The sequence below is a fragment of the Aotus nancymaae genome, unplaced genomic scaffold, assembly GCF_030222135.1.
Source record: "Aotus nancymaae isolate 86718 unplaced genomic scaffold, 86718_ANA_hifiasm-v0.15.2.pri h1tg000007l, whole genome shotgun sequence".
Lineage (NCBI taxonomy): Eukaryota > Metazoa > Chordata > Mammalia > Primates > Aotidae > Aotus > Aotus nancymaae.
Window position 1 is genome coordinate 3,994,248 of NW_026988418.1, and position 12,529 is coordinate 4,006,776.

Here is a 12,529-nt window from a genome sequence, read left to right on the forward strand (position 1 = left end):
TCTTTTTCAGTTGTAGATAGGGGATCTTGCTATGTTGCCCAAACTGATCTGGAACTACTGGTCTCAAAGGATCCTTTTGCCTCAGCCTCCCAAAGTGCTGGGATTACAGGTGTCAGCCAGTGTGTCCAGCCAAATTTTCCTAACATATTTAAACAATCCATTTCCCCCTGTTGTTTTAAGGTTCTTCCTTTATCATATATTAATTTTCCAGATATTCATATTTCAATCTTTGGGCACTCTCTTTTTTACACAGAAGTTAATCATCTAGCCATTCACGGACTTGTATTACTGCGCATACAGAGTAAGTTTATCTCTTAAAATAACAACTGAAATTTTGATTCAGATTACATTGAATGAGCTGGGTGCAGTAGCTCTTGCCTGTAATTCCAGCTACTGGAAAGGCTGAGGTGGGAGGATCACTTGAGCGTAGGAGTTCAAAGCTGCAGTGAACAATAACTGTTCCTCTGCACTCTATGCCGGTGACACAATGAAACCCCATCTCCTAAAAAAAAAATAATAAATGGCCAGGTGCGGTGGCTCACGCCTGTAATCCCAGCACTTTGGGAGGCCGAGGTGGGCGGATCACAAAGTCAAGAGATCGAAACCATCCTGGCTAACACAGAGATGGGCCAAACCCCATCTCTACTAAAATACAAAAGTTAGCTGGCCACGGTGGCATGCACCTCTAGTCCCAGCTACTCGGGAGGCTGAGGCAGGAGAATTGCTTGAAGCTGGGAGGAAGAGGTTGCAGTGAGCCAAGATCATGCCACTGCACTCCAGCATCGCGCCTGGTGAAAGAGCGAGACTCTGTCTCAAAAAATAATAATAATAATAAATAAATAAATAATATATAGAGAATTTATGGATTAATTTGTGGAGAGCTACTATCTTTAAACTATCTCACTGAAGAACAGGGAATTCCATTTATTCAGATTATCTAACTCTTTTATTAGAATTTGAAAGTTATCTTAACAGAGGCATTACATATTCTTAAATAATCCCTAGATGTTTCATGACTTTTATTGCTATTGCGGATAATAACTCATACTTTTCATTGCTTTTGGCTGTTACAGAAAAATGCAATTTATTTTTGTAGGTTTATCTTGTATCCAGCAACCTTGCTGAATGCTCTTATTAGTTCTAATAATTAATACTGGGTTTTTTTTGGTAGCTTAACAATCAGATGTTGCTTTATTCATGTGTTTTTGCAAGGTACTGTGGTGTGGACTAGAAAAGGAGGAATGACACATGAAAGACAATAGGAAAGTCATTGTGAGGCAGGACGCTTTACCAAATTTTTAAAAGAAACATCTCACTCTGTCACCCAGGCTGGAGTGCAGTGGCACAATGATAGCTCACTGCACCCTTGAACTCCTAGGCTCAAGCAATCCTCCTGGCTCAGCCTCCCAAGTAGCTAGAACTACTGGCATGTGCCACCATGTGGCTAATTTTTAAATTTATGGTAGAGATGGGTCTCACTATGTTGCCCTGGCCAGTTTTGAACTACTGGCCTCAAGTGATCCTTTTGCCTCAGCCTCCCAAAGTGCTAGGATTACAGACAAAAGCCACAGTAGTTGGCCTATATTTTACTAATATTTTAAAACCTATTACTTTGCTCACTTTTCCTTCTTGCATTTCAGCCCTTCCATCCAGGATCATTTCTCTTAATAGCGAACATGTAGGATTGTGTTCTAGGCACTGTTCTGAGATATATTTCTTCTATCTAAAGAACATCCTTTAGAATTTCTTTGGATCTCAGTTTTTGTTGTCTGCTTTTTGTTTTTTAGGGGGTGGAGAGGGGAGGGTGCAGTTGTCATTGGAAGGAATTGCTGGATAGAAGTATAGAAGTTCTTAAACTCATGAGAGTATATGCCGTGTCTCAGGGAGAGAGCAGCAGTGGAAAAGAAGTAAAAAACAGACTCCTGGGGTGCCGCGGAGCTCACATATTGATCTTATGAGCCTTCCTTCAAGAGATGGTGCTCATAGGAACTGCAAGGCCTAGGGCCAGAGCCAGCGCAGTGAAGGTTCCCTGAGGGCTCTTGGGAGGAGGGTGCCAGCCTTGTGCCAGCAAGCACATGCCATGACAATGCTACGCTTCCTTTATCTATCTTCTGTACCCCCCAAACCCAGCCCTAGGACAGTGGATATGCCCCCAAATGACTAAATATTAACATACTGTTCTGCTCCCCCACGAGACAAGGAAGGGAATGGGTGCTCCAGGCATCAGTGACTGATGTAGGCTGCAGCACATAGCAGTCAACTGCTGTGTTTACTACTGCTATCAGGTGTGGCTGCAATTAGCAAGCCACATGCCTGAGCAGAGCTGCTGGACCCAAGAACTCAGAAAGAAAGGAATAGTGGGTTGAAAGCTGTAGCCTTAGCTCCATCGTACCTTCCCCTGTCTTTGGACATCCCTTGTGGAGTCTCTGGAAATAGAAGCCTTTGAAGGCTTGGAAGCTGGGGGCCTAGGAGACAGAGCCAGGAAGCTGCCTGGACCAGTCAGATTTCATGGCCCAGAAACATTGCTGTGACCATAAAGTTCCCAAACAGGAGTCAGAGGCCCAGGCCATATCTTTCATGCTTTTTTCTGAAATGTACTGCTCTTTCCTGCCTCCAGACCAAGGCGTCCCCCTCCTCTTCTTTTTAGCCACCTGGAACCTTGTTTTCTTCCTCCTAGAATGAAGAACCGTCTATAGAAAGCAACACATGAAACCATTTTCAAACTGACTTTAATCATGTTTTGCTGCCCAAATACTGTACATGCAGAAGCCATGTGAAGAATTTTCTCCTCAAGGGAATTGGCAAGAATGTTGTACGAAACAGCTGGCAGTCCCTCCCAGCTGTACACCTGCCACCCGGGAACCACAACAAGTTAGGAAAGATGCCGCACATAGAAAATGTATAGAGCACAGATATAAAAGGCTAATTGCTTCTTATCTAAACAGTGTGCTTGTCAGTCCCTATCAGCTATCTCTCTCTTTGCAGGATGCATTTGGAAAGTCTAAAAAAAGGGGTTCTCGCCTTCTGTGAGTTTACATGCTAAAGGAGTTGGTTGAGCTATCAGGCCCACTCTCCCTAAGGAAGCAGCCGCCCTGCCTTCTGAGATGATGTCTGGTTAAAGACGCTCTGGAGAGAGGAGTGGTCTTAAGAAGCAAAATACTTTGAAGGGAAATTGGTTCCCTCTCTCCTCCCATTGGAGAGCATTTCCTTTAGAATTCTCAGATCTTCAACTCTCCCGGTGATGTCATCCCAGAAGCAGAAATGAGGACAGACCCAGCCTCATCTGCTGGTGGGGACACTGACCTACTCAGGATGTAGCTGAGATTGTGACATCACATCAGCACCTTGAAAACTGTCCATTGTAGACGACCCTTAATTATGTCTCATCATCACACAAGAATAAGAGGGAGGACAAACCACGAAGAGAGGAAAGCAGAGTCTGTTAGGATTCCCAGAGTTCTTGTCTGAGGCAGCATCTGGACGTAGACCAGCTGAGGGCCTGCACCCAGCCTGGGCATCAGGGGCTGGAGGAAACCAGCCCATGGAGACAGGAACCAGGTGCACCAGGCTCGCAACCCTCATGTACTCTGGATCAGAGACTTCCAGTTAAAACCGGGAGGGAACCATGGAGAGAGCAGCTAATGCTCTGATTTTGCAGATGAGGAAGCTGAGGCCCAGAAAAGTGAGGAGCCTTGCCCAAGGTCACAGTTTCTGGCAAAACTGTACAGAACAGCCTTTGATTCCCTCTAGCCAGCTGTCTCTGTCCAGGCCACTGGCTAATGGGGTGGATGCTTGGTTGCCCCTGGAATTCCCAGGCCCCATTCTGTTAGCCAAGCTGACTGGAACCCAGGCTCAGGGACCCTTCCTAGCATCAGTGTGAACTCCTTGGGAGGCCCAAGGCCCTGTCCTTATTGGCCAAGTTTCCAGCCAGAGCCTGGAAGAGTTTCTCAAAGCAGAAACACTCATGCTTTTCGGCAAGCACCTGCCCCAAGCCAGTCTAGGCCCCTGAGAGAATGCAACTTTCTCTCACTGACGTGGCTTCCCTCACAGGCACAGCCATGCTGGGCCCACACAAGCCCAAGCTCAGGGTTTGGGGGAGGGGAGGGAGGGAGAGTTGCTTTGCTACATGGAAAGATTAAGCCCTTTATCAGAGAACAAGACCCCACCATTGGGCATGCCAACATCTGAGCCACGTTTGTGCAACTCAGCCAGCAGAGTTGGTGCCCAAGGAGGCCAAGTTGCTCTCTTTGGCATCACTGACATTGCTCTGAGATGCTCAGGCACGCTTTCAAAAGAACCCTTTCCCAGCCAGACCAGGCCAGTCCAGCCCCCATCAGGCCTCACCTGATTGTGCGGGCTTCCCCTGCTCTTCAGTCATGCTTGTTTTGTTTCGCCCCAACCTCTTCTGACCTGAGTGAAAAGGTTTAGGGAGAAGGCAGGGGGGATGGGTCCACATTTTCATCTCCTCCCTGACCACTCAGTGAAAGACAGTCCGGTAGAAGAAGCAGCATTTTAAAGAATCTCTTTACGTGTCAGGATACTGGAGAAGAAAACTCTGGGGAGTGGAAGAGAAAGGTAGGAGGAGGCAGGGAAGCAGGCCTCTTCTTTTCCATCTCCCTGCAGCCACTGCAGAAACACTGCTGGACAACATTCCGGCCCTGAATGATGTGCCATCTCTCCAGCCAGGTGGAGAGCAACGCGTCTACAACATCAAGCAAAGGCAGCAATTTCTTGCACAGAGTTTGCACAGTGCTAGAGGCAATCAGAGAGACACAAAAGAGGAGCATCACTAAAGCCCTATTGCTTTCTGGGCTGAGGAAGATGGGGAATATGAGGTATTAGGAGGGCTGGAACTCCGGGGGAAGAGGAGCTCAGCATCTCCCGGGCAGCAGGGCATGGAAGAGGGACCCTGGTTGCATGTCAGGGCTCCTGGTAACATAGGCTAAGATTGTGCTACATTTCATTTCCAAAGAAGTACCCTTGGAGGTCTTTATTGTCTTTAAAAATGGAGGCTTCTGCTCTCCTCAAGGCTGGCAGTAAAGAAGAGATCAGGCATGCTTCCCTGGTGGATGGCATGACCATGGGAGGACTGGCTTGACCTCAGTGTTCTAACCGGCAGTGATTCCACGAGGCATTTGCTCTATGGGTGTCCTTTCCTGGAGCTCCTGGGTTTTGCCTCAGCCCCATGAAATGCTGGCATTGCTGGGGACTTGCTGCATCCCAAGAACCTCCTAAGTGCTCCTTTCCTAGTAGAATTGGGTGGTAGAAGAAACCAAATGGGGAGTCATTCTGGAGATGGTTCTTCCCTGAAGGATCAAGTTCCGTTTGTCAAACCAAGACTTGGCTCCATTTACTGGAGCCTTTTTCATACCAAAGGCCCACTGCAGAGAAAAGGAGTCTATGAAGAAAGTGGGACAGAACGAACAGAGCAGAAATACAAAGACAGACGCTCTGAGTCATCCATCACTGTCCCTGCCCACAACCCAACATCACTGCAGGGCCACTCCTGTCTCTGCTATATGCACAATGAACTTCGCCTGACCAGAGGAGGTGGAATGACAAACAGCCCCATCCTGTAACCACAGCAGGGTTTCACCTGGGTGATGGGGGCATTTGAAGCCAGGACACTGAACCTGGCACTGAGTTGGCCCCAGGGTGGGAGACTTCTGGAGAGACCATGTCCCTTCCTTCCCCACCACCCCTCCTCACACAGCAGATGCCCCTCACCCCAGCAAACACCAGGAGTCACACTTGTGCATCCTCCTTTTCTGGGACAGGCTAGCTCCAGAGTGGCTTTTCAGAAAAGCCCCTGCATCCAGGATGCTGAGAAACAGACCCTGATGCCACACTGCATCACACACATGTCAGCCTCACACCACTTTACCCTCTTGGGGTAAAATCCAGGTGGGAATGAGTGACTTATTTGGTGCAAAGGGTTAAAAGAATAATTCCCCAAGGTCAATTTGGGGAGGAAATGACCTTCTTTTGGAGAGGCAGAATAGTGGAGTGGGATTGTAGGTGGGCTGACCTACCTACAATCCCCAACTGCTGGGCAGTTATGGCAGCTGGGGATTGTGGGTAGGTCAGCCCACATGACCAGCACATTAGGCCCCTCCTCCAGCTAGAACCTCCCCTGTGCTAACCCTTCTCCAGAGGCAAGGGGCACTGTGGCCTGGAGCCCCCCAGTGGCAGGCCTCTCTGCAGGCAGCTTCCCACTAGAAGAATGAGGGTATGGGTAGCCCCCATTTCCTGGGGTGACTGCTGATCTAGGTATCAACACTCAGTGCTATATCAACAAACATCTATACTGTCCTGTGGGTCACTAACAACCCTGTCATCCCAAGGCGTAGAGTATTTTCACACCACCCTGACTGATTGCTCTAGAGGTGAACAGTTCATAATCAGGAGATTAAAATACCCTTTTGCAAAGGAGTTTCCTTCTTGATCCCCCATTAGGGTCTAGGAGGACAGAGCCCTTTGCCCATTTCTAAGAACTTGATAAACATAATGGGCCTGGGAAGAGCATTTTTGCCTAAAGAGAAGACTCAGCCCAGCGGCCTCCTCCCTCTATGCACCCAATGGTCCCCTTCTCTAATAAGACAAGAATAGAGGCTCAGGCAGAAACAGGAGCCTGGGAGCTAACTCTGTTCATTTCCTTCCTGCCCTTACCCCCTTCTTATCCTGTGGGCAGGCCAGGTGGGGTCCTGGCTTCTTCCCCTATCTTTCTTGGGAGAAGTTACGGGACTCTGACTTCACCCCAACACAGAGCCATGCTAGCTAAGGAGACCCTTTGGGCTGAGATGACCTATCACAAAGAGCCACCGCCTCCATGCCCTTCCAACTTTGGTTATGAATGGAGGCCCCAAGACCTTTCCACTGCTACCCCAGGTAGCGCACCTCTGCCTTAGGCGCTGGGGCCACAGCCATTTCAGCACCTGGGAATAATGCCTGGGGAGAGGTGGAAAGAGCGCCTTCCCCACACCTCCACTGCCCTGCTGCTTTCTTCTCTACTAGACACAAACCCAAGGGCTGCTCCATCCATCTCCTGAGCAACCTCTCACCTTTCACCCTAGAGGTGAGGAGGGACAGGGACAGATCTGGGCCTTCCTGAGCCAGACTTCAGGATTCCCAGGGGACAGATTTCACAGGGTCCAGTCCAGGCACTGGTCCCCGCCAACAGGGCCCAGTTGCCAAATCAAGTCAGGGTTTGAGTGGCTGTGAGATGCTCCAACCAGACACGGGTGAGGAAGCAAGCAGAGGCAGGTGAGTGCCTGGGGCAGACAGCTCTGCAGAGGGCAGCGGTGCGGCACAGGAGAGCAGGGAGGCCCAGGGGGAAGTATTGCTTAGACAGAGCTGGTGATGATGGCAGACGAGAGTCCGGATCCAGGCTGCTGGAGCCCAGCCGAGTCTGAGCTCCCAGACAGGGACCTGGTCTGGAAATGCACAGCAACTAGAGCCCCAAATGAACAACTTCATGCAGGGAATCCCCAAATGTCAGACGGGATCCTCGGCAGTGGCTGGGAACAATCAGCCTCAGCCCTCCTTATTCCGGCAAACAGCCCTACCCACAGCACCTCCTTACCGAGTCATGCCCGCCAGGAATGAGCCCCCAAGAGGTCAGGGCCACCCTCAGGGCCTCAGGAGGACTGTCTGCTTTAGCAGATAACATGCCCTCTGCGGCTGCCTGCCCAGGCCCGCTGGCAGAGCTCCTTCGGCGTGGCGGAGTGGGGAGGCTTGAAGAGACAGAAGATGAAGAACAAATGCTAAGGGGGCACCTGGCCAGGAACCCTGGAACCGAGACCTCGTGCTTCACTGCAGGAAGGAGACAGTCCCAGCCCCACAGAGAAAGTCATTTCTAAGCCCTCAGCCCCCCGGGTACCCTCTGCCTCCCCGGGGCCCTGGCCAGGGAGCTAGGTGGGCATGCTACATGCTGCAGAACGCATTCAGTGGCAGGAAGAGCTGCCAGAGTGGCTCTGGTGGGGTGGGGTTCCCAGAGGACCCTCAGTGTGGCCAGCTGCAGCGGGAGCTACATTCCTCAGAAAACAGCGGCAGAGCCGGGAGAGTCAAGAGTGGAACAAAAGACAAGACAGAAAACGAAGCGGAGACCACCAGGAGCAGGCACAGGTGGAGAACACACAGGCTCTGCCCCGGGCCCAGGGCCAGGCAGCACCGACCAGTGGCCGCGTGCCCCACTTCCACCCCTGGAGACTCCTCAGGGTGAGTCGCATCCACACAACACTCCTTTGGGTTTCTTTTCAACAAGATACAAAGAGACGTGGAGACATTTCAGCCCATGTCGTCACCAGGAGTGACTATACCCAGACAAATGAACAGATAGAACGTGGTCACGTACACACACACACGCACACACGCACGCACACACTACAGTCTCCACTACCAGCTGGGATGAGCCCAGTAGCCAACAGGCATGCAGCAGGACAAGGGGTCCAGAAAGACACGAAGACTATGTACAGGGGAGACGTGGGGCCAGCAGGCACCCCTCCCCACACCACCATCCTGGCCTCTCTTCCTGACATCCTTAAGAGCATGAGGGGCTGGTGGCACTCTCCAGGGAGGACTGGGACAGGCGCCTGGTGAGGGATCCGAGTGTGGAGTCTGCCACTGAGGAGGTGGGGAAGAGTTTGTACCAGCCGGTGACTGCGGCGCTCAGGTCCAGCTCGTCCAGCATGATCTGGGCCATGCCCATGAAGCACTTGTGGTCCATGCGGCCATAGTCTCCCCAGACGATCACCTGCCAGGAAGAAGAGAGGGAGGGACTGAGCCACCTCTCTGACTCCAGGACTGTGCAGTAGGCCCAGGAACCTACAAGTTTCAGCCGGGCACAGATGGGACAGAGGGAGCCAGAACTCAGACTGATTTCACACAATAATTTACTGAGCACTTGAGGTGTGTTAGATGTGATCCTATGGATTTCACCTAGATTCTTTTAACTGTTATAACAAGCCATGTAGGTACGGGTGCTCTGCATCATTATTTCCACAGAGGAAACTATAGCTCAGAAAGGTGAATTGGCTAACCTAAAGTTGCACAGTAACTTGTGGCAGAGCTGGGATTAGGACCCGGGTGTGTGACTCCAGAGTCTCCCAGCATTACAGACAACAGCCTTCCCCAGGAAGGGGCAGACAGAGTTGAGGACCTGGCCATAGCTCTGGCTGCGCTGCCGGCTTGCCGTGGGACTTGTGTAAGCCCCATGCCCTCACTGTTTCCAGCCACACGCTGGGAGAGAGGAATGGATTCACTCAGTGATTTTCAAACTTATGTTTTCACTGGTGAATCCTTTCCTAAGCAGACACCAAAGATTATGCTTCCACTCCCCAGAGCCTAGGGTTCTAGAGTTCTTTTTTCTTTTCAAGAGACAGGGTTTCCCTGTCACCCAGGCTGGAGTACAATAGGTCACTGCAGCCTTGACATCCGGGGCTCAAGTGATCCTCCAGCCTCAGCACATTGAATTGCCGGGATTACAGGCATCTGCCACCACATCTGGCTATTTTTTATTTTTTTTTTGAGATGGAGTCTCATTCTGTCGCCAGGCTGTAGTGCAGTGGTGCAATCTTGGCTCACTGCAACCTCGCCTCCCAGGTTCAAGTGATTCCCCTGCCTCAGTCTTCCAAGTAGCTGGGACTACAGGCTCAAGCCACCATGCCTGGCTAATTTTTCGTATTTTTAGTAGAGATGGGCTTTTACCATGTTGGCCAGGATGGTCTCGATCTCCTTGACCTCGTGGTCCACCCGCCTCAGCCTCCCAAAGTGCTGGGATTACAGTCGTAAGCCACCACACCTGGCCAGTTTTTCATACTTTTAATAGAGACAGGGTTTCACCATGTTGGCCAGGCTAGTCACGAACTCCTCACCTCAGGTGATCCACCCGCCTCGGCCTCCCAAAGTGCTGGGATTACAAGCGTGAGCCACTGCGCCCGGCCTATTTTTAATTTTTAAGAGACAGGGTCTCACTCTGTCACCCAGGCTGAGGTACAGTAGCATAATCATAGCTCACTGCAGCCTTGACCTCCTGGGCTCAAGCAATCCTCCTGCCTCGTCACCTTGAGTAGTTGGGATTATGGCACATGCTACCATGACCAGCTAGTTTTTTTTCACGTTTTTAGAGATGGGATCTTGCTATGTTGCCAGGCTGCTCTTAAACTCTTGGGCTTAAGTGATCCTCCTGCCTCAGCTTCCCGAGTCTCTGGGATTATGGGTGTGGGCCACTGTGTCTGGCTCTGCAGTTCTTTAAATTTGCAACTCTAAGGCCCCTTGCCACAGAACCATCTCAGCTCAGAGGAGCAGCCCTAGATGAGAAGCTGGATGGCCCAGACAGCCCCTAGCTCTAGCCTCTTCTCTGTTACCTTCATGGCCTCAGGCAAGATCAGCAGCCACCACCATGACTGTTAATACTCACTGAGTAGCTGTTTATCTGTCAGGCAATCTATATGCAATCCTCTGTTTAATCTTCACGACATTCTACCCATGGCTAATGAGTGCGGAACTGGAATCTGAACCTAGGACTGAGCTCAGAGACTGATCCACCACCGTGCTTTATCCCTAAGGTTCTTCATCTACAAAATGAACATGAAGATCCCTCCCTCCCAGGATTAAGAAGGGCTAACAATACCAAGTGTGCAGAAGGCCTTTGTTGTTCTCAAGTAATTGGGATGAGAGTCACCCAGCCTGGGCTCACCCCAAGCAAGTGACTTCATCTGTAAGAGACTCTGTTTCCATCAAGTGGAGAGAATCACACCTACTTCACAAAATCATCTGCAAGATGAAATAAGGTCATGTTTGGAAAGCACCTAACACAAGGCTTGGCACTAAACTGATGTGCAATGGACGTCAGCACCAGGGGAAGGGGGAGGCAGTGGTCACACATGTCCTGGTTCTACCTACCAGCTGTGCAACCTGGGGAGCAATTTGGTTACTCCCAAAACCTTGGTTCCCTTATGAATCAAGTGGGGACAATAATACCTCACAGGGTTGTGAAAATAAATGAGTAATGCAAATTATTGCACTTAGCATGGCACTTGGCACAGGATAAATCATAAATGAAAAACTTTGAATGACAACTTGCAGTCTTTAAGAGTCTACCCTGTCCTACTGGCCCTGTGCCACCCACCTGCAGCACCTTGCCCTGGGGTCCCTCATCAAAGAGCAGAGCCTGCTGGTACAGGGGATCACAGGTCTTCTTGGTCATCTTTGTCTTCTTCTTAGCCAAGCAGGCCCCATTCTCCAGCAGGTAAACCTTGATATAGGTGGCTAAGGGAGGAGAGAACATATGACAGAAAGGGATCCAGGAGAGATAGCTGTGGCCTGCCCATCCCCTAACTGCCAGGTGATCCTGGAGGTGCGCAGCGTGCATGGAATGAGCCAGCCAGTGGACAGAAGGCAGAAGAGGTGACTCGAGTACTGGTTCCTCCATCCTCCCTTACTCCCCGCCCTAGTCACTGGCCTTCCAGGCAAGCTGTGACTCCACTGTCAAGAATCCTGATTCAGACCAAAGGGAGCTGAAGACCTGCTAGACCCAGAGCATGGCTCTATGTCCCTCCCTGTCAGGACCCCATTTCCAAAATCCCTCACCTGGGAGGGATTTGGAGCCTGGTTTGGGGGTCAGGCCCCGAGCTTCAATCACTTCCACCTCCAGCTGGCCGCTCCGGTCCATGATGGCAATGTGCACGTCTCCTGAAAGGAAGAAGAGGGTGAGTCCAGGCAGGGCCAGACCAAGGGGCAGGCCAGCCAGCTACTGTAATGAATGCCAGTCTGCAGAGGAGGCTACATTAACACTAGAAAGGGAAAAAGATGGCACCAACCACATGGGTCAGAACTGCTTTCAGGAGACCACTTTAAAGCAACTGAGGGATCCCTTGATAGGTCCCTTGGGGTGGAGTGGGGACATGACCTTCAAGGGCATGATTGGGTAACAAAAGATGGTTGCCAAGTCCCCATTTGTGTCTGGCTAGCTGAGAGGCTTCTGTTTTACTGAGCAGAATAGCAAATTTGGGCAACAGAGCTTCCTGTGTCAGGAAGACAGGGGAGGCTGTGGGCTCAGTGGCTGTTCTTCACCTCCTTTGACATCTGTATTGAAACAGCATCCATTTGAAGATGCACTGAGTTAAAAGCCTGCCCGGGACACGAGGCCCTACCTGACAATGAGGGCCTGCTAGTGCATTACCAACGGAGGAAGGAAAGGCCAGCAGACTTCCTGAGTGTGGACGGCTGTGAAGAAATCTTCACTGTACTCCCACAGAATAGATTATCCAGCCAAGGGCAATTTCTGTGTGTGGAGTTATGTCAGTTACCTGACTTCTGGGAACTATTAGCTTTGTTTAACACTGGTTGGCAAAATTTGGAATTATTTAGTAGTCAGTCACTTGGAACAAAGTAAAGTCCTTTACAGGGGTGCAGAATCAAAGCCTGGTCCAGAAGAATCAAATGGGCCAGACTTTGGGTTCGGTCACCCATTTTTAGATTCGCTGAGCCATCATGCAATTGTTTGTATTTGTGTACTAGGGAAGATGGG

At 50.5% G+C, this 12,529-nt stretch overlaps 1 protein-coding gene across 2 annotated transcripts in view; it reads right to left on the minus strand.

Moving 5' to 3' along the window:
* Positions 1 to 2,712: 2,712 nt before the first annotated feature.
* RIMS3 (regulating synaptic membrane exocytosis 3) overlaps positions 2,713 to 12,529 on the minus strand; it is a 42,862-nt gene continuing 33,045 nt past the window's right edge. Inside the window, exons 6-9 of one of the 2 annotated variants that reach the window (XR_001105228.3) lie at positions 11,590 to 11,691; positions 11,129 to 11,268; positions 6,098 to 8,752; positions 2,713 to 6,028 (exon numbers count right to left, since the gene is read on the minus strand). Coding sequence is in view for 1 of the 2 variants with exons in the window: in XM_012439164.3 (XP_012294587.2) it covers positions 8,540 to 8,752; positions 11,129 to 11,268; positions 11,590 to 11,691 (455 nt within the window). In the remaining variant the exon portion in view is untranslated. Of the gene's footprint in view, positions 8,753 to 11,128; positions 11,269 to 11,589; positions 11,692 to 12,529 lie in introns of both variants that reach the window. The other variant, XM_012439164.3, reaches the window with a different exon arrangement.